General features: G+C 44.5%; 1 protein-coding gene across 1 annotated transcript; it reads right to left on the bottom strand.

The window, feature by feature from the left end:
• Window positions 1-6,438: 6,438 nt before the first annotated feature.
• On the bottom strand, window positions 6,439-20,515 carry LOC113023314 (uncharacterized). The gene is made up of 7 exons (XM_080302220.1): window positions 20,411-20,515; window positions 12,089-12,208; window positions 8,850-9,900; window positions 7,775-8,013; window positions 7,162-7,250; window positions 6,873-7,045; window positions 6,439-6,709 (listed from the first exon to the last, which is right to left on the bottom strand). The coding sequence occupies exons 1-3, from the start codon at window positions 20,513-20,515 to the stop codon at window positions 9,247-9,249; spliced, it is 879 nt and encodes a 292-aa protein (XP_080158346.1). The 3' UTR covers window positions 6,439-6,709; window positions 6,873-7,045; window positions 7,162-7,250; window positions 7,775-8,013; window positions 8,850-9,246.
• Window positions 20,516-21,485: the final 970 nt, after the last annotated feature.

Raw genomic sequence — 21,485 nt, 5'->3', positions numbered from 1 at the left:
AGGTCAACAGATGGTAGGAAACTGATGATAAGAGGTTAAATAGGACACAAGGGCACGGCTTAAAAGAAATGTATATAAATATTTGCAGTAGTATTATTAATGCGGATTTAAACGTGCATGTCAAAAGTTAAATACGAGCAACAAGCAGCCATCACATATAAATTGCTTCAGCTGTATGTGAGAGGTACAGCTCGAGTGAATCCTGCAGGTCCCAAATACTACAGTGTGTGAAGCAAAATCTTGCTATGTATTATTTAGCAGGATACCATTAGGAAATCACTCACTTGCAAATATAAATACACTGAAGCAGCCATAAGAATCCTACGATTTAAAACAGAATAAAAGCTGTCTCTTTCCCTGAGGGAGACAATTAGCAGAAGCACAATCCTCTGTTTCATCTCAGAAGAATCTCCACTTAATCTCTCTGTATTTTCAGCCAGTTCCTGTGCAGTGGCTTAATTCACATTCTGAGCACAGCAGATCCATTGCTGGCTGGCTTTCTTGTGAAAACTTCAATATGGATCTGGGTTCTTTTGACTGACTTTGTACTCTGGAAGGTCACCTGCAGGTTGAAACCAACAGTGTTCGGAAAAGAAAACCCCAGTTAACTTACATCCATTAGTACATGGCTTTATTCAAAAGTAAGATCCCAGTGGGAGATCCAGCATGGGGCCACTTATAAGTTGACAGTTGAAAAAAAACAGTCTGCTTCTCAATTTTTGGGTCTCGCAGTGCTGTTTTGTTTTAAGTAGCTATTTTGTTGTTTCAATGAACAAAATGAAAGTGCATTCCCTCCATGTCACCTCGTGGAGAATAGTCTGGGTCTAAAAAACAAAAGTCCCAACTAACCCCCCCCAAAGCCCCAGATTTGTTTGTGTGTGTGTGTGTGTGTGTGGGGGGGGGGGGGGGGGGTGTTTTTGTTTTTTGAACTGTGATCTTAAGCAGACATTTATAAACCATTGGATTTTGAGGTAAGCCTTCAAAACCTCCCATAATCCAATACAACATCACCACTTACTTGTATCTGACAGGCCTCTGCAAATTTAGATGACCCCTGCAGGCTTTGCATAGAATTGGGCCCTGATTTGGGGTAATATTTGAGCAGAAGAGCCAATACTTCTTTGATCTAAAAATCTTAAGGGAATGATTGCCAATAGTGAGTGGAGATGCTTGCCAACACAGCACAAATGGTAAAGTTAAAAAAAAAAAGAGAGAGAGTACTGTGAAACAGTGCAGATGATGCTGGTGTCACGCTGGGGGAAAAGAACCAGTGCTCAATTCCCCCAAGCTTAGAAGAAACAGATAAAGCCAGTGAAAAGGCTTTATGTCAGACTCTATTAATCCATGGCTGCGCTTAAGAGTTGGCTGTTAAATCATCTGTGAGTGTGCAGTAAGGTAGCTTAGTGCTGATGTTGCACCTCATTCCACAGATGGGAAAACACTGAACCACCATAAGTGAGGCTTCACTTCCCAATTTAAGCCTCAGAAACTACTGAATCCTCCAACTTCAGAAACTACTGTACTGGCAGTCTCAGCCACAGTGCTACTTTTTCCCAAAAGAGTATGTGTATGTGACATAGTGGAGCAGGTAACACGACGGGTGTTTAAATGTTATGATTAGTGTGTCGTCAGCAGAGATGGGCAGTAACGCGTTACTTGTAACCACTTGTAAAGTAAGGGATTACTATTGCAAAAACGGTAATTAGATTACCGTTACTTTCCCGTAGGAACGCTGCGTTACTGCGTTACTAAAACCGTGATTTTTTTGCAAGAATATCTCATGACAGTGACGTAAGTGCCAAGTTCGTGACAACAGCTGTGTGCAGATCAACAATGGATAATATATTGAGTACGGAGAGATTATGAGCATGCAGTGTTTAAAGCATGGAAGTACTGACCTTACTTTAAGTTTGATTCCATAAAAAGTGACAAAAACATTAGTGTCCGTTGTGCGTGGGAAGAAAACTTCTTTTTACAGCGAAAAAAAAAACCCCTAAACTTCCGAGCAAGCACCGAGCGCACTACGACATAATGGGAAATTCACAGAGAAACTCGCAGATTCTTCAACTGACCGCTGCGGCACACCTGCACCGGCTTTACAGGTGAAAACAGAGCAAATAGACCGCTAGTCTTTGACTTTATTTATTTTCTGCTGTGTTTGACTTGCATCTATTTGAAAGAGTGAGTGGGTTAAATATTAAACAAATTTCTTCCAGTCAGTGAATGTTGCATATAATTTAATTTTTGCCTGATGCATAAAGTTAAAAGATTAAAATTAATAAAACAAGTTTTAAAAAGGAACTTTTCCATTTGATTACATTTTGTATGATGGATTATGCAGAAAAAGTAGAACTGGGCTGAAAGATCTATCGCTTTATCACCTATTCAGGTTGTAAATCGTATTTTTAAAAAGTAACTAAGTAATTAATTACTTTTGAAAATAAGTAATCAGTAAAGTAACTGGATTACTTTTTTGGGAAAGTAATCCGTAATTAGTTACTGATTACTTTTTTCAAGTAACTGTAGCCTGCATACTTTGTCTTGCTATGCAAGATGCTTACAAACATACATGCAGGTTTAAAAAATAAAGCTCAGATTAGAAGTCTGTTGCTGGTCTTCATTTCATTAGCATTGTGCCTGTGGATGCAAGTGCTTTCAGTTTGTCTACGCTTAAACATCTCATCTATCTTATTTTACTGTTTTGCAGAAGCAGTAAAAGTACTTTGTGTGTCATAATTGGCAGTAGGGTTGTCAAATTACCAGAATTTCAGACGTGATACAGACTTCAACTGATAAAACACACACAAACCCACACACACGTGCAATAAGACTAAGTGCAACACTCTTTTCTGACAAAGCTGTGTTTTTACTCAGTTGTATATAGAATTTGTCTTCTATTTTTATCCTATTGTATATTTTATTCTATTTTATTCTACTGTATATAGTATTTTATGTTATTCTATTCTATTCTGTACAGTTGTGTAGAGTATTTTAATTTTATTGTATTCTAATTTTTGCTATATAACTTTTGCACTGTCCACCTCCTGCTGTGACAAAACAAATTTCCCACGTGTAGGACTAATAAAGGTTATCTTATCTTATCTTATGTTATACCACGAAAATACTCCACACCATTTTCAATACCACAAAGAAGCTTCTTACCCCATCCTGCAACAACGTAAGTAATAGCTCTAAAAAGTCATTAATTTTTTAACTAATTTTCCCAAATATAAGTTAGATTTATCTAAATAAGTATTAAAGTTTATTCGTTTTACAAATAACTTCAATAATTTCAATACTGTCATGATCCTGGGTCGTTGACCCAGCGTTTTGTGTTTCTTTTTGGGTTCATCTTGTGTTTGGTGTTTATTCTGATTCTGTATTAATTCTTTGGGTTGGTTGTCGTGTTTATTATCCCTACCTGTGTCTCCCCTCTGTGCTCCGTTCAGGTCCCTGTGTTTTTGTTGCAAAACAGTCTGGGTGTTTCCGGTTTTACTTTGTAGGTCTGCCTCTCATCATGTCCATTAGTATCAGCTGTGTCCACCCCTGCATGTCATCTCCTCATTACCTAGTGTGTATTTATAGTGTGTGTTGGCTTCTGTTCATCGTCGGATCGTCTGTGTTTCTCGGTGTAACTACGTCTCTCTGCATTCTCTGCTCCCCGTTTCATGCTTAGGTTTGTTATTTAGTTTTCCCAGTCTAGGTTTTTTCAGTCATTCGTCTTGTCTCACTACCTGTTCAGTCGCTCCACTTCTGCAAATAAAACTTCATTCTCATCACCAGTCAACTGCCTGCATTTTGGGTCCTTTTCCTCCTACACCACACGGCTCACGCCGCCAGCCGTGACAGCACAATCCGACCATACTATGGACCCCGCAGGCTCCGCCCGTGAGGAAGATATTCTCCACGTACAGTGTCTGATGAGCCGAATAACCCGCGCCACGGACAATTTCTGTTGGACTAAACGCTATTAAGGCGATCGTCGAAGGAAATCCTTTCCTTCGTGAGCTTTCCTGCTATGGAGATTTCATGGGAGAATTAAGCCGAGGCCAGGAGGCGTGGCGGGCTCGGGAGCGGTCAGAGCGCGTCGATTCCCGGAAGGCCTCGCTGCAGTCGCAGCCGATGGAGATCTCTGCAACGCAGCAGCAGACTTTACCGCGGAGAGCTGTTTCCGTGCCGGTGCCAAGGAATTCTTCAGCCTCCGCGTCCCGCTCTGATCACTACACACCTGCCTCTTTCCTCGCGGCTATGTGGTCAGACGATGAGGAGCCAGCTTCCTTTTCCCCTTCATCACTAGCCTCCTCTGTCGTCTTCTCCGCATCCTCCTCCCGCAAGAAACGGCATATGCGCCGCCAGCGCTCCTCTCCTCAGCTGGACTCTGAGATTATGACACAGCCAGCTGTGGTGAGTGGTAAAGACTGTCTTTCTGCTTTCTCCGAACTGCAAAGTGTTACCCCAGAGACTGAATCCAAAGTTTCTATGGGCTCAGGATCAGATATCACTGTCTCAGTTAATGCTGAAGCGGCAAAATTAAAGACTGTGGTTTCGGAGACCATTTTTTCCAGTCCCAGGGATTTAAGGGGCTCTCTTCATGCACCCTCTGAATCCAGGGATGCTTTAAAGGGTACGGTTAATACTGACTCCAGGATTGGAGATGCTAGCCCTGTTTTTCAAGGGACTGCGACCCCCTCCGGGGCCTCCCCAGAAGCTGAGCCACCTTCCTCAGCTGATTCTGGACCCCTGGAGGTTAAGGAGCCAGGGCAGGTCGTTCAGGAGCAGTCGCCTTTCCCACTGTTAGCACAGCAGTTAGCTCAGTCTCCAGCATCAGCTGCTCACTTGCCCTTAGCTCAGTTACCAGCTCAGGTTGCAGGTCAGCTATTAGTTCCACCACCTGTTCAGCCATCACCTTCACCTACTCCTCCTGTACATGCAAGCCAACCCATAACGGACAGTTCAACAACTTCTTACTCTAAGCAGAGAGACAAACCCAATAACAATGGAAACATTCCTCAAGAGCTGGCCAGTTCTGAGACTGAGACACACTCCAGGGCCTCCCCAGAGGCTGGGTTTCAGCCCCCAGCTGACTCTGGACCCCTGGAGGTTAAGAAGCCAGCTGAGGACTGCACCGGACTGTCGCTGCGTGAGCTGAGTCACTGCTCAGTGCAGCTGCAGTCTGCTATATGTTTGCCAGAGGCCCGTGTGCCTGCTGGTTCTGTTGCGTCCCTGCCAGAGGCCCGTGTGCCTGCTGGTTCTGTTGCGTCCCTGCCAGAGGCCCGTGTGCCTGCTGGTTCTGTTGCGTTCCTGCCAGAGGCCCGTGGGCCTGCTGGTTCTGTTCTGTGTGTGCCAGGGGCTCCGGTGCCCACTGGTTCTGAGACTGTTTTTGCTGGGGGGCCCGAGGGGCCTGTCCAGCGTCCTGCCTCGTCAGCTGGAGGGCCCGAGGAGCCCGTCCAGCCCCAAGACTCGTCAGCTGGAGGGCCCGAGGAGCCCGTCCAGCCCCAAGACTCGTCAGCTGGGGGGCCCGAGGAGCCCGTCCAGCCCCAAGACTCGTCAGCTGGGGGGCCCGAGGGGCCCGTCCAGCGTCCTGCCTCGTCAGCTGGAGGGCCCGAGGAGCCCGTCCAGCCACCAGCTGCAGCCTCATCATCCTTGGCAGCTGCAGCCTCATCATCCTCGCCAGCTGCAGCCTCATCATCCTCGCCAGCTGCAGCCTCATCATCCTCGCCTGGTCCAGCCTCCCTGTCTTCACCCACACCGTCGCCTGGTCCAGCTTCAGCTTCATCAGCTCCGCCTGGTCCGGCCTCCTCATCAGTGTCATCAGCTTCGCCTGGTCCGGCATCTGCTTCAGCATCCTCCTCGTCTGGTCCAGCCACTGCTTCATCCTCGTCTGGTCCAGCCACTGCTTCATCCTCATCTGGTCCAGCCACTGCTTCATCCTCGTCTGGTCCAGCCTCCGTGTCTTCAGCATCGCCTGGTCCGGCTCCAGCCTCCGTGTCTTCAGATAGCAAGGAAACATTGAAACAATGTTGAGTCAATATCAGGCTGTGTCATTGAATCAACGTTGAAGTGTGACGTTGACCTAACGTCACTCTTGCACCCTTTTTTAACGTTGAAACAACGTCAGGTTTTGATGTTGAATCAATGTTGAAACCTGACGTTGATTCAACGTTATATTTTCTAATACTGCTGACATTGAAACAATGTCAGATTCTGATATTGAAACACTGTTGAGCTATGGTGTTGATTTTCCACCTCTTTCGCACAGTTGCTTTTTATTAAAACAACAGTTAAATCATGACTGGAAATCTACCTTTCTTTATAGGTATTTTAACCAATACTAAACTACTGCATGTTTCCATCAATACTTCAACCACCTAAAAACATAATTGTACTTATTCCTTAAATTGGACACCCTTGTCAATATTAATATCCTAAAATAAGAAAGCATTGCATGTGATGTAACAGAGAAAAAAATAAACATAAAAAGGTCAATAGGCATGTTTCGTTTGCTAAATACTTTATTAAAAGACAGTTTCCTATTTACGTTTATACGATTCACAGAAGTTTGTAATTTTTTGCATGATGTGCGTCCTGCACCACCCAAATGATCTGGGGCGTATCGGAGCCATTTCTGCACTGCTTGTGCAAAGACAAACTCGGACATAGTTTGCCCCTAACTGCTGCGTCAGGCTCCAATCAAGGCAAAGCGTCTCACCTATAGACACATTTTAAGAGATGGAATTAGCGTGTCTCATGTCTTAAATGTGTATGCAAGTGCTTGTGTGTTTAATCAACAAGCCGTTGTTATGTATTTAAATCACATCTGACAGCTATTACACTTTATAGTTACAAAGTGTACATAACCTTTATATACTTACCATTGCCTTATTTGCCTCTTGTGATTGAAGAGCTGGCTCTGCATTGTTTAGCTCCTCAATGTTGTGCAAGGGCAAATCCAGAGGCAGTACCCCAGCATCTACCGATTCATTGCAGCCGGTATTGCGGATGGCTCTGACCTCCTCACGGAGTTCGTTAACAGCTCTCGTCAGGTCTGACAGAAAAAGATTTAAAAAAAATTTTAAGTATTTAAGAATACAGACAACTTATCAAAAGTTTCCTTGTGTCACACACAGATATGTACAAAGACACTAGACAGTATTTTATTACCTGGTATTTTCACTCGAGGGGCCTGGGGAAACCATTTTTTTGTGGGCTGATCATCCTCTGAGTCACTATATGTGTACAGGGGATTTGGTCTAAAGAAAAAAAGTTTAAAACGGTCATAAGTAATTACAAATGTGCTTTTGGAATATTTTTTCCTAAAGTTACAGTTTGATTTATAACAACACACACAGGAAACGGAGCTGTGCAAGAAGGTACAGTATACAAGGAATTTTTGAAGTGCACAAGTGTACACGGCTTTGCATTTATAAAAAGTTTACAAGCTTCCACTTTTTGGACTATATTATGTGGTGATATTGCAGTATGCAAGCACCACAGATATGTATAAAAGACAAGATCATAAATTCTTAGCAATCAAAGATATGTTTGTGAAATAAAAAAAGTTTTACTTGTGCTTTCTTTTATGACTGGTCTGAGTTTCAGCTTCGGACTGAAGGTCAGACGTATCACAGTGTTCACTTAGATATTTCTGAAGACTGCGTTCTGCTTCGTGAAACGTGTCTGGAAGTACAAACACAATGTATGGCCAGACATAAATTAGGACACGAAAAACTTGTTATTGTTACATTTATACAACACCAATCCAGATGATACCCACCATGGCTTATTAGAAGTCGGACTGGTGCATAGGTGAGCCATGTTGCACCAGGATGAACTCTCCTCTTTACTGCGTCGTGGATCCTGAATGTGTCTCACGGAGGATATGGAGGCCATGACAATTTCTCCCCATTTATCCATGATCTAGGGACTATTTCTGTACCACCAGTGCTAAACTGCACAATGCACCAGTCTTTCATTTTTATCTTTTTTTTAATTTGGAGTCCTTTTTTGCCCTGTCTAGGATAAACAGGAAACAGATAATTACAATATATTTCATAGTCACTACAAAACTTGATCTATTGATTGAACTAAATAATAAATAATAGCTTAAAATGTATATAGGCAACAATTACAAGCAAACCCGTATATGTAAGCATTTAAACACTGAAGATAATAAAATTAACAGTATTTTGTCTAAGTCTGCCATTGTAGGAATTCATGGCACCGAGACAAAAACTTGGCGCACAGTGTGGCGTCAAAATAGGCGCACACCTTTGACGCTGCATTTTCTCCGTCTTCCTCGTCCACACGTAAATGCTAAACGCAGTTTACGTGTGGACAAAAGGTGCAAACGCAAGTTAGGTGAGCGTGCAGCGTAAAGTTAGGTGAGCGTGCAACGTAAAGTTTGAATTGAGTGCGAATCGAAGCGGGTGCTCTCCAATCATTAAAAGTAACAAAGTCATTGAACACATTTATACAGTTACCTTTACGTTTATCAATCATATATCACAGATTTACAATTTTTTGTAGTACTATGCTAAAAAGCAACCACAGAGCGAAAGTCTGGGTCAAGCGCCGAGGTGACGGCAAGAACAAAGGAACCCTCGAAGCGTTAAAGCTAGCTTTATAAGGGAATATAATGGAAAAGTATGAAACGAAATGTTTTCTTTGTTGATAGACTTTGTTTGCAGTGCAATTTATTTGTTGCCGGATTGTAAGATGAAAGTAGACACAATTTCGGGCTCCCACATTTTATCCAAAACTTTACATTAACAAGTTTGTTTTGTTTTTTTTACTGTTATTCAAATGCAACCGTGGAAATAACGAATAGAACAAAAGTCATTCATTCTTACCTTATACTAATCGTGGTGCAGGCCAGTGCAGTGCATGAACTGATACCTTCTCCGGTCAATTCCGCTGAGAGTAAATCTAATGTCCCGCTCTACTGTACAAGACAATGGTTACCTGGAGGGATGTACCAATGTGATAGGGGTGCTGCGGAATAGTCCAAGTGGTAGCAGCTTTAATTTCCCGCTCAACCATAAATCGATGGTTTTTCAATGTGATTGTTGTCACCTTGTCAACTATAAATAGATCAACAATCAACGATGACAGAACAACAGTGAATCAATGTTATTTCAATGTCAGTGTCAGGTTTCATCAGTATTTCAATGTTGTTTCAACATTGGTTTTGTGTTGACATTTCAATCCTGACGATTCTGATGGTTCAGATGGAAAATCAACATCTGTTCAATGTCTCCTTGCTATCTGGGTCGCCTGGTCCGGCTCCAGCGTCCTCATCAGCCTCGCCTGGTCCGGCTTCTGCTTCAGCCTCGCCTGGTCCGGCTTCTGCTTCAGCCTCCGCATCCTCATCATCCTCATCAGCGTCGCCTGGTCCGGCTTCTGCTTCAGCCTCCGCTTCCGCTTCGCCTGGGGCTGCAGGGGCCACGCAGCCTTCAGGTCCCCTATTACCGCCTCCACATCGTCGGTCATCTGCCAGGCCGCTTGTTGGGCATCTCCGCCACCGTGGACGCCCTCCTGAGCACCCTCCTGAACGCCGCCACTGCCTTCCGCGTGGCCGGCCCCCGGATCTGCTCTGTCGCCGCCACTGCCTTCCGCGTGGCCGGCCCCCGGATCTGCTCCGTCGCCGCCACTGCCTTCCGCGTGGCCGGCCCCCAGAACTGTTTGCCCTTCGCCGCAGTTGCCGTCCACACAGTCGGCCCCCAGAACTGAACTGTTTTGGCCTCCTGCGCTGTCGGCCTCCGGGTCAGCCCCCTGAACTTGACCTTCTGGGTCTTTCTGGGCTCTGTCCCTCCTTCCTGGTCCCCCGCCGCCAGCCCTGGTTGGGTTGTTTTCTGTTTTTGGCCGTTTTTTGTGCTTCTGTTGGGCAGTCTGGGGCCCGCCCTTGAGGGGGGGGGGGGGGGGGGGGGGGGGGTACTGTCATGATCCTGGGTCGTTGACCCAGCGTTTTGTGTTTCTTTTTGGGTTCATCTTGTGTTTGGTGTTTATTCTGATTCTGTATTAATTCTTTGGGTTGGTTGTCGTGTTTATTATCCCTACCTGTGTCTCCCCTCTGTGCTCCGTTCAGGTCCCTGTGTTTTTGTTGCAAAACAGTCTGGGTGTTTCCGGTTTTACTTTGTAGGTCTGCCTCTCATCATGTCCATTAGTATCAGCTGTGTCCACCCCTGCATGTCATCTCCTCATTACCTAGTGTGTATTTATAGTGTGTGTTGGCTTCTGTTCATCGTCGGATCGTCTGTGTTTCTCGGTGTAACTACGTCTCTCTGCATTCTCCGCTCCCCGTTTCATGCTTAGGTTTGTTATTTAGTTTTCCCAGTCTAGGTTTTTTCAGTCATTCGTCTTGTCTCACTACCTGTTCAGTCGCTCCACTTCTGCAAATAAAACTTCATTCTCATCACCAGTCAACTGCCTGCATTTTGGGTCCTTTTCCTCCTACACCACACGGCTCACGCCGCCAGCCGTGACAAATACAGATCCTGAAGGTATATTTTAAAATCTACTGATAAACAAAGGGTACAACAAACATTACCTGACACATCTAAATAATTTCATTATTGTAGACAAGAGCATAATGGAAAAGTTACAGATCAACTTTGGATAAGAAAATATAAAAAACAACGCTCAGAGTGAAAGATTAAACCAGTCACTGAACACATTTTAAAACGGGCCTCAGTGCTTGCTACAATTTAATAAGAAACACTGTTTAAAAAAAAAACATTGGAAAAGTAGAAAAGTTTATTGTCTTGTCCACATCTGCCTGCAGCCTGTCTCTCATCCAGCATTCACATTGCTCTGCCTCACTCTGTAGCTCTTTACAGGCTTGGCTCTGTTCTTCAGGCCTGATTTAGCTGCTCTGCTCCAGAGTCCGCTCTTTATCTGCTCGGATTAGCTCTTCACACTGGACTCTCTGGTCAGCTCAGCTATGGTTCCTCCACTATTCTGCACAGCCTCCAATCCACCAGGTTCTCCATGGCTCAATAGTCCATCGCGCCCCGGAGTCTCCTAGCCGCTACGCTAACGATAACAGTTTGCTAATGTAAGAGCTAATAGCTAAACAGCATATGTTAGGATGTGCGCCAGTTGGGTTAACCTTTACAATAACTGTTTGATACTTCAGTGTTGTTGAAACTTTCCAGAGATTTTGTGACATTTTTAACTTCCTGCTAAAGTGCTGTTAAACATTAAGTACTCAATCTTTAGTGACAACAGGAGCCAACCCAGATAGCAAGGAGACATTGAACAGATGTTGATTTTCTTTCTGAACCATCAGAATCGTCAGGATTGAAATGTCAACATTGAAATACTGATGAAACCTGACACTGACATTGAAATAACATTGATTCACTGTTGTTCTGTCATCGTTGATTGTTGATCTATTTATAGTTGACAAGGTGACAACAATCACATTGAAAAACCATCGATTTTTGGTTGAGCGGGAAATTAAAGTTGCTACCACTTGAACTATTCCATAGCACCCCCTCTCACATTGCTACATCTCTCCAGGTAACCATTGTCTTGTACAGTAGAGCAGGACATTAGATTTACTCTCAGCGGAATTGACCGGAGAAGGCATCAGTTCATGCACTGCACTGGCCTGCCACGATTAGTATAAGGTAAGAATGAATGACTTTTGTTCTATTCGTTATTTCCACGGTTGCATTTGAATAACAGTAAAAAAAACAAACTTGTTAATGTAAAGTTTCGGATAAAATGTGGGAGCCCGACATTGCGTCTACTTTCATCTTACAATCCGGCAACAAATAAATTGCACTGCGAACAAAGTCTATCAACAAAGAAAACATTTTAGTTTCGTACTTTTCCGTTATATTCCCTTATATAACCTAGCCTAACGCTTTGAGGGTTCCTTTGTTTGTTCACCTAACTTTACTCAGCACGCTCACCTAACTTTACGTTGCACGCTCACCTACCTTGCGTTTGCACCTTTTGTCCACACGTAAACTGCGTTTTATTATTTGTTTTTCGCCTCTCACTGCTTAAGCCATTAATCTTTCTAGAATTGTTTTTTTAAACAGATGCGACCTCACAAAAGCTATTAACTATGCTGTCAGACCTGACGAGAGCTATTAACGAACTCCGTGAGGAGGTCAGAGCCATCCGCCATCCCTGCTGCAATGAATCGGTAGATGCTGGGGTACTGCCTCTGGATTTGCCCTTGCACAACATTGAGGAGCTAAACAATGCAGAGGCAGCTCTTCAATCACAAGAGGCAAATAAGGCAATGGTAAGTATATAAAGGTTATGTACACTTTGTAACTATAAAGTGTAATAGCTGTCAGATGTGATTTAAATACATAACAACGGCTTGTTGATTAAACACACAAGCACTTGCATACACATTTAAGACATGAGACACGCTAATTCCATCTCTTAAAATGTGTCTATAGGTGAGACGCTTTGCCTTGATTGGAGGGACCACACTGGAGGTGCGAGTCCGCCGCGGACTCAGTACTAAACTGGGCAGGGAAAAAACCAAGGACCAGACAAAGCAAAAAATGTCATTTAAAGATACAGCGCTCTGCAAATGCATATTTGGTAAGTTTTACCGTTTTTTTGCTATATTACTTTGTCTTTCTTAATAACAAGACTTTCATGTCCGGTTAATCTGGAGATGGAGTCTTTGGTCTTTGGCTTGTTTAGTCCACGGGTTGTAGTTTGTACAGCTTGAGGACCCCATGTTTATTTTGTTTTAAAGGATACACGGCACACCATGCTAAGACTTATCACTTTTTCCGCTCATAGCTCTTTGGGAATCAAATGCGGCAGTTTGCAGATTTACGCCTGGTGACTTTCATGTTTATCAGCCTAGGAGTTTACATACTTTCTCCCCGCTGAAGACAGTTAACAAGAGCTTATTCATGTGCTCTAATTCACTTTTTTTGTTTGTGTGTGTGTGTATTTTTGTCCTAGATGGCCTGACGCAGCAGTTAGGGGAAAACTCTATGTCCGAGTTTGTCTTTGCACAAGCAGTGCAGAAATGGCTCCGATACGCCCCAGATCGTTTGGGTGGTGCAGGACGCACATCATGCATCCTTATCCCGGAGTAAAAAATTACAAACTTCTGTGAAACATGTAAATGTAAATAGGAAACTGTCTTTTAAGAAAGTATTTAGCAAACGAAACATGGCCTACTGACCTATTTTTTTTTTCTCTGTTACATCACATGCAATGCTTTCTTATTTTAGGATATTAATATTGACATGATACATTGTGAGACATTTGTTTTTTTTCGATAAAGGTTGTCCAATTTGAGGAATAAGTACAATTATGTGTTTAGGTGGTTTAAGTATTGATGGAAACATGCAGTAGTTTAGTATTGGTTAAAATACCTATAAAGAAAGGTAGATTTCCAGTCATGATTTAACTGTTGTTTTAATAAAAAGCAACTGTGCGAAAGAGGTGGAAAATCAACACCATAGCTCAACAGTGTTTCAATATCAGAATCTGACATTGTTTCAATGTCAGCAGTATTAGAAAATATAACGTTGAATCAATGTCAGGTTTCAACATTGATTCAACATCAAAACCTGACGTTGTTTCAACATTAAAAAAGGGTGCAAGAGTGACGTTAGGTCAACGTCACACTTCAACGTTGATTCAATGACACAGCCTGATATTGACTCAACATTGTTTCAATGTTTCCTTGCTATCTGGGAAGGCAACAGCAGGACATTGTTTTTAAAGTTTTTGTCTTAATCAAACAAAATCTAAATATTAGATCTAATAGAACCCTGTGACAGACGGGCGACCTGTCCAGGGTGTACCCTGCCTTGTGAAAGGCAGGGTACTAAGACAGCAGAGATAGGCTCCAGCATATCCCCACCCTGAAAAGGATAAGCGGAAGAGAATGGATGTGTGGATGGACAGTTAGTTCTAATAGACTACTTCCAGCTACATAAAATATATATTCTATTTATAAAACAAAACTGTCAGATGGACCAAGAGATGGATGGCAAGCTTTCAGATTGTTTATTGCAAACACAAAAGGATCTTTTCACAGAGCCAAAGCTCAACGACAGGTGTACGGACAGGTAAGTAGGACTGGAGCAGGTAAGAAATTCTGCCAAAGAGGAGAACAGAGGTTAGTAAACGTTAGGGGATTCTCCATCAGTCAATATATTACACTGCAGTGTTAAATTATAGTTCTACAGGCACCAAGGGGGGTAAGAAGGCAAGCCACAGGGGTTCCAGGCGCTAAGCAGGTGAGTGTGTGGTGAACAGTGGGCAGACAGGTAAGTGGAACTATCGTCCTTCACAGGTAATACAAACTTTGGAGTCCAGGTAAGTAGTTGGAGAAGAATTTTCTCTGTTGCAGACAATGACCAGCTTGAAAGTCAGGTGAGTGGTTACGAGTAGATAGATGCAGATGGGCTGGGGCCCGGGCCGGGCCTTGGGGGCTTGGGTCCTGGTTGGTGTGTTGCCGGGGTTGTGGGCGGGTGGGTGCATGGGGCCCAGCCCTGGATAAGATAAGATAAGATAAGATAAGATAACCTTTATTAGTCCCACACGTGGGAAATTCAGCCTGCTCTGCCCTTTCCTGTAGAGGGCGTCTGAGTTATGAGTCCAGTCCAGTCTGTTGTTCAGATGAACACCAAGGTACCTGTAGCTGTCCACAGCCTCAATGTCCATACCCTGGATGTTCAGTGGTTGCAGTGGAGAATGCTTGTGCCTGCGGAAGTCTACCACCAGCTCCTTGGTTTTACTGGCGTTGATCTGGAGGTAGTTCAGCTGGCACCAGTCCACAAAGTCTTGAGTCAGTCCTCTGTACTCCTTGTCGTCCCCATCAGTGATGAGGCCGACTATTGCAGAGTCATCAGAGAACTTCTGCAGGAAGCACTGGGTGGAATTGTGGGAGAAGTCTGCAGTGTAGATGGTGAAGAGGAACGGAGCCAGAACCGTTCCCTGTGGGGCCCCCGTACTGCAGACGACCCTGTCCGACACACAGCCCTGAGTCCTCACATACTGTGGTCGGTCGGTGAGGTAGTCCAAAATCCAGGTAGTGAGGTGATGGTCCACTCCAGAGTTCTCCAGCTTGTCCTTCAGAACCGAGGGAAGAATAGTGTTGAAGGCACTGGAGAAATCAAAGAACATGATTCTCACAGTGCTTCCAGCGGTCTCCAGGTGAGCGAGGGAACGATGTAGGAGGTGAATGACGGCATCAGGTGCCGCCGGTGCATCGAGCCACCTGGGGGGCTCTTCAACTGGTGGGGGAGATTGTCACATCTTGCAGGAACTTTCCTCTCTTCAGGAGCTCCCTCTGCAGGAGGGGGAGATACAGGAGAGGTGGAGGAAGATCTCAGCCTGGGTGTTTATTGTCTTATGTAGTCTGGAAGATGAGTGGATGGTGGGGTGGGTGCAGTTTTCTCTGTGGTGGGGTTGGGTGGACTGTCCCGGGCTCTGTGGGGCCGGGAGGCGCTGCTGCACTGGACCCCGGTCTGGATGGGCCTGGGCCCCCTTTCCCTGGTGGGTCGCGGAGTATGGGGGTGCCTACTGGGGTCAGCGGGGGAGCTGGCCCCAGGGAGGGGTCACTTGCCCCTCCCTTCCTTCCCTCCCCATCTCCAGCTGCCTCCCCCTTCCCGCTCCACCACAACCACCCACACATGCAGGACCTTGGAGTAGGGGTATGTCACCAGGGTGCAGAGGAGGCTACCCCCCCCCCTCTGTCCCCTTCTGGCTGCCTCTGCCTCAATTTTATCCCACAACTTAGACATTCACATTACTCACACTCTCATTACACATACATATAGGATCTTGGGGGTGTGCACGATACACGGAATCCAAATTACCATCAGGGTGTACACCCCACCCCTGGCGTCGTTGCCCACCTCTCAATGTTAAATACACGTAGACAGCAGGAGGGACCATGCGCTTACCTGCTGCTCTCTGGCAGGTAACTCCATGCCCTCCTGGGTTTTAAATGCACCTTAGAACACACATGCATCAACACTACAATGAGCGGGTGGAGGGAGGTTTGGAGTCTTCTCTCACCCCCATTCTCTGCGACCTGCTGGAGCAGGGGGGCTAGGAGGAGGAGTTGGCCGTCCGACTGCGGTCTGGAGTGTGGGGCCTCCCTGCTGCTGTGGAGTCGGGGCGGTCTGCCTCCCCCCACCGCAGGGAAAAGGGTAACACCACCTGGGTCTGGGTGCAGTTCCCCTCTCCAGGGGCAAGGGTACCTAGACCCGGTTTGTAGAGTATGCTTGGGGAGTGTGATCGTGTGTACAGCGTCTCTTTATGTCTGTCTCCACGTTGGTTGAGTGTGGAGTAAGTGCATATGAGAGCATGAGGGTGGGAATGGATGTTTGTATTTGTGTGTGCCTGTATGTCTGTGTCTATATGTCAGGTTGGGTGTCAGACGCCACCTCTCTGGGGACATATCAGGCCCTCCAAGGTTTGGAGGCCTATCTCCCCCTACCACCACTTCCCCTGCCAGTGGCGGACTCCCTCAGACATCGGCGCGTTGGTGGTTCCTTGTGTCCGGGGATGGGCATCCAGGTACACACCGGCTCACTCCTTGGCGGCCGCTTATCGGGGCCTGGAGCCTGGGGCTCGCTCGGGCCACTTCGGAGGTGGGGTGCCCCCGGCCTCTCGGCCTGGGGCTCGGTCACTCAGGCGCAGCTGGCTGCCGGTGGAGCTCACGGGCGCGTCACTGCAACCCCCCCTGGCTTCTGCTCCGCGGCTGCTGAGTGAGCCCTCATCTGGGACTCTCCTCAGCTCTTTCTGGGACAGTGGCGCGGCTGCCCCTCTGTTGGTCTTCCTTGGTCTCTTGTGTTCTGGGGGCCTCTGGATGTCTGGAGTTTTGATCTCCTCCATACCTGCTTCATGCCACCCACCCTCTAGCAGATCATTACATGAAGGAACCTTTTAAAAAAAACAAGCGCGTCCATGCTCACAGGTGTACACACGGGTGATCACACCCACAAACTACACCCTTTCTGGCTCCTACCTCAAAGCACACTGTGTTCTGTTGATCTTATGTGCTGCACAATAATGTTTAATATTTAGTATTTACTGTCATATTCCCATATATCATTGTGATGCTGTTTATTCTATTACTCTTGTTCTCTTCTGTTTGTTTTCTTTTTTCTTTCTCAGCAGGTGATCCAGGTGATCGATATATGCATTTTTTTTTCTGCCCATTCTGTTGGTTTTTGTTTTTTGCCCTTCTCCCCCATCCCTCTTCTCAGCTGTTTCTCTTTCCCTCTTTCTTTCTCCCCTTCTTTCCCTCAGTCAAGTCTGTCCCGTATTCAGTAAGTGAAAATAAAATAAACAATAAAAGGTGAATCAAATGGACCATTACGGCAAGGCTGGGATGGTCAATTTGGTAAAGTAAATCCGTTGGGCATCTTTCTTTGCCTTTAGACAACAATTCTGATGGCAAAAGAGCCAAACGGGACAGGCAAAAAAAAAAAGAAAAAAAAAAGATAGATGCAGATGAACAAGTACAGAGAGTAAAGAATCCAAAAATTAAAACAAAAAAAGGTATAATTACCACCACAAGGACAGCAGCAATCTGGCAGAGAGTAGGTGCTCAAGCCGATGTCCTTAATTACTGTGGCTGATGAGTAAGTGGCAACAGGTGTGACAGCAGGAGCCCAGCAACAGAAGGGAGTGAGCACAGAGCAAGCCCAGCTCTCCATCTGAGAGACAGAATTTTTTTTGGCCTGTATTTGTATAGCGCTTTACTAGTCCCTAAGGACCCCAAAGCGCTTTACACAACCAGTCATCCACCCATTCACACACAAATTCACACACTGGTGATGGCAAGCTACATTGTAGCCACTGCCACCCTGGGGCGCACTGTCATTTCCCAAAAAAATAATTTATTTAACACAGTACAGTTAAGTTGCATACTGAGCTTAAAGGCTTGAAAACAAAGTTTTCCTCCTATCACTGTAGTATCAATACTAAAACCAGCATTGGTATTGTGTATATTTACTGTTCATTTCGTTATATAGTTCAATTAATGGAAACAAAGAGGTAACAAGGTTAAACCACTGGTTACCTTCAAGAACAAGAAGGCCAATTAGACTTTGTTAGAAAACATTTAAAATAATCTGAACAGTCCTGAAAATGATTTTTGGACAGATGAAACCAAGATTAACTTGTACCAGAAGGACGGGACGGGATTGATTTGAACCCTCTGAAAATGTAGGACTGTGTATAAAACTGCACACTGTATGTGTTAGAGAACAGAGGATTTAACCAACTGAAAATTGTGAAAGCTGGTCCCTGCATGTCAGAAGTTAAATTCTTCACTGAAGAGCCTTCAGCACAGTAAAATGACTCAAGTCGGATTTTTACCTCTAAACGGATATTTCACACCGTGGTCAACACAAGAGGAAAGTGTCTCCCAGCGTAACAGAAAGCCTCCGTGCAAGAATGAATCGAGCACAATTAGAATTCATAACTGCAAGTCTTTCAACAGAAACTTCACGTTCCACTCATCTGAATGAAAATTTATATATTTAAGAATCAATACAAATTTCTCTCACAGGTGCATACTCTGCCCCAAGATTCTATGAATACGTAATTGGGAAGAAACCTGCACATAAATTAACAGATAAATGATCTATATTACACTGGCATTTGTGTGCTTTTGAGAAAAGGATCTGTCCCTGTTTGTCTGTCAGTAAAAACACAATTCGTGTCTCTATTTGAAACTTGGTGAGGATGCATGAATAATTCATAGCTTTAACAATAAAACATCAGCCCATGTGACAATGTGCTGATTTCCTCCAGCACTTATCATCTCAAAGGACTGTATGGTAGGCATAGTCAAGTAAGTGAATGTATAATTCTATTAAACTGGGAAGTAATATATGAACTCATTACACATAAACGAGCTTTGTGCCATACCTATCAAAATGCATGCCACTGCAACACTATTACATGCACATACAAATGAAAATATCTGCATGCCAGCTGTGTATTGAGGAATTTCTCCAGTAGGCGAGCATAAGTGTTGGTGATAAATGTGAGTCACTCTGTGCAGATATTTTAAGTTCTGTAAGGGGGACAGGCTAACCTGATACTGTGTATTTGCTGGGAAATACTCCCAGCTCTGCTGCAATCATACAGCTCTCATATGGCTTTCACTTTATTCCAATAGAATAAATTCAACAAGTTAGCTATTATTTGGCAAGGTCATAAACGGCAACAGCGCAATTTAGTAACTTAACCGTTTACTGCTCAAAAGTTTTATTTGGTTTAGGCCAAACTGTTCAGGCAGCTCAGGAGGGCAACTGTGGAGAGAATGAAATAGACACGACGGGGGAAGCCACTGCGGATGTGTCTTGCAAGATGTGTGCTTTACAACTGTACAGAAGTCTCTAGAAAACAATGAGAACGAGGATGTTAGCACTGGGAGAAGGTCATTAGTGTGGATGCTGAAGCTGGTCGTTAAATTCAGGTAGGTGATGAGTCTGATGAGATCAGACGGCTGAAGAATGGGAACAGGAAACTCCACCTGAGCCCAGGCAGGTCCAGCCCATCCTTAAAACAAGCAAACCACTGACCAGTACAAGACCATGTCATTATTTCATCAAGAAGTTCAAAATGGCCATCGCTCAATAGAAATATTGGTTTAACTGGAGATCTGAAAAAGTATTTCTATACAAATATGGATATGACACGTTGCTATAGGATACCAACAAAATATAAATCAGGTCACAGTAAAATACTGCAACCCACCTAGTAATTATGCTCTAATTATATATTATGTGGCACTAATTTAAGTCTATTTTATGTGTAGGACTTTGACTAGTAACTGATCTAATGTCTGACCTCGGCTACATTATAATTAAGGGTGGTTTGTAGCTGGAAAAGCAATCAGATGAGAAGAGGTTATGTGTGTTGCAGCAGCAAGACACCGAATTATAAAGGAACGAACGGAGGGGCTGGAGCTAGATTGCACTTAAAAGTAGCATCACATGAACAAAGGAGAAAGTACAACAGCAGTAAAAGGGCATCCTGAGGCTCTATTATGGCAGATGCAATATATCATTCCTCCAGTTTGTTTTGAGGTTTGCCCCAGGGTTTCCTAAAGCTTGGATGCCTCCCGGATCCCTGAGCTGAGATGAGTCACTATCAAAATCATTTGGCCAGTTACTGTAAAAATAGGATATCTAAATTTCAGTTCTGCCAGCACATGTGCAATGACAATAAAGTTGAATTCTATTCTATTCTATTCTATTCTATTCAATGCATTTATCCATCAAAGTATCTTATTTGGTCCTCCTGCTGGGCAGCTCTATATTCATCATGCTTTGTCCATAGCACCATACTTCTTCTGCACATAAACCATCTCAACCTTGTCTCTCTAAATTTGTCTCCAAACTGCTCAATAGACTGTTCCTCTGATGTACTCATTTCTAACCTGGGTCTGATTACTCTCAATGAAAACCTTAACATCTGCCAGCTGCAGCTCATCCTGCTCGTCATTTGTCTCTAAACCATACATCACAGCAGGTCTCAGTGCCATCTTGTAAACCTTCTCCACTCTCGCTGCTATCCTTCTGTCACAAATCACTCCTGACACTCTTCTCCACTTGCTCCACCCTGCTTGCACACTCTTCTTCACTGTCCATTGTTTAAATTGTTGACCCAAAGTATTGAAGGTCATCTACCTTCAGTATTTCCTGTCCTTGCATGTTCACCTTTCGCTCTCATTCACACACATGTATTCTGACTGTTTTTCCACTGACTTAATTCAATTCAATTTTATTTATATAGCGCCAAATCACAACAAAAGTCACCTCAAGGCGCTTCATAGATACAGAGAAAAACCCAACAATCATATGACCCCCTATGAGCAAGCACTTTGGCGACAGTGGGAAGGAAAAACTCCCTTTTAACAGGAAGAAACCTCCGGCAGAACCAGGCTCAGGGAGGGGCGGGGCCATCTGCTGCGACCGGTTGGGGTGAGAGAAGGAAGACAGGATAAAAGACATGCTGTGGAAGAGAGACAGAGGTTAATAACAGATATGATTCAATGCAGAGAGGTCTGTTAATACATAGTGAGCGAGAAAGGTGACTGGAAAGGAAAAACTCAATGCATCATGGGAATCCCCCGGCAGCCTACGTCTATTGCAGCATAACTAAGGGAGGATTCAGGGTCACCTGGTCCAGCCCTAACTATATGCTTTAGCAAAAAGGAAAGTTTTAAGCCTAATCTTAAAAGTAGAGATAGTGTCTGTCTCCCGAATCCAAACTGGAAGCTGGTTCCACAGAAGAGGGGCCTGAAAACTGAAGGCTCTGCCTCCCATTCTACTTTAAATACTCTAGGAACAACAAGTAGGCCTGCAGAGCGAGAGTGAAGTGCTCTAATAGGGTGATATGGTACTACAAGGTCATTAAGATAAGATGGGGCCTGATTATTTAAGACCTTGTATGTGAGGAGCAGGATTTTGAATTCAATTCTGGATTTAACAGGAAGCCAATGAAAGGAAGCC

This window comes from Astatotilapia calliptera, chromosome 6 (genome assembly GCF_964374335.1).
Source record: "Astatotilapia calliptera chromosome 6, fAstCal68.1, whole genome shotgun sequence".
NCBI classification, from domain to species: Eukaryota; Metazoa; Chordata; class Actinopteri; order Cichliformes; family Cichlidae; genus Astatotilapia; species Astatotilapia calliptera.
This window is presented reverse-complemented; position numbering and strand designations above follow the sequence as displayed.

What these genes read in the sequence shown, in the direction of transcription:
- LOC113023314 (XM_080302220.1), bottom strand. Translation starts at nt 20,515, where the DNA reads ATGGCACTGAGACCTGCTGTGATGTATGGTTTAGAGACAAATGACGAG. An exon ending in TTGAGAGTAATCAGACCCAG is followed by an intron (nt 12,209 to 20,410) that starts GTTAGAAATGAG and finishes TGCATTGTTTAG; the next exon opens with CTCCTCAATGTTGTGCAAGG. An exon ending in TCGTTAATAGCTCTCGTCAG is followed by an intron (nt 9,901 to 12,088) that starts GTCTGACAGCAT and finishes CCCCCCCTCAAG; the next exon opens with GGCGGGCCCCAGACTGCCCA.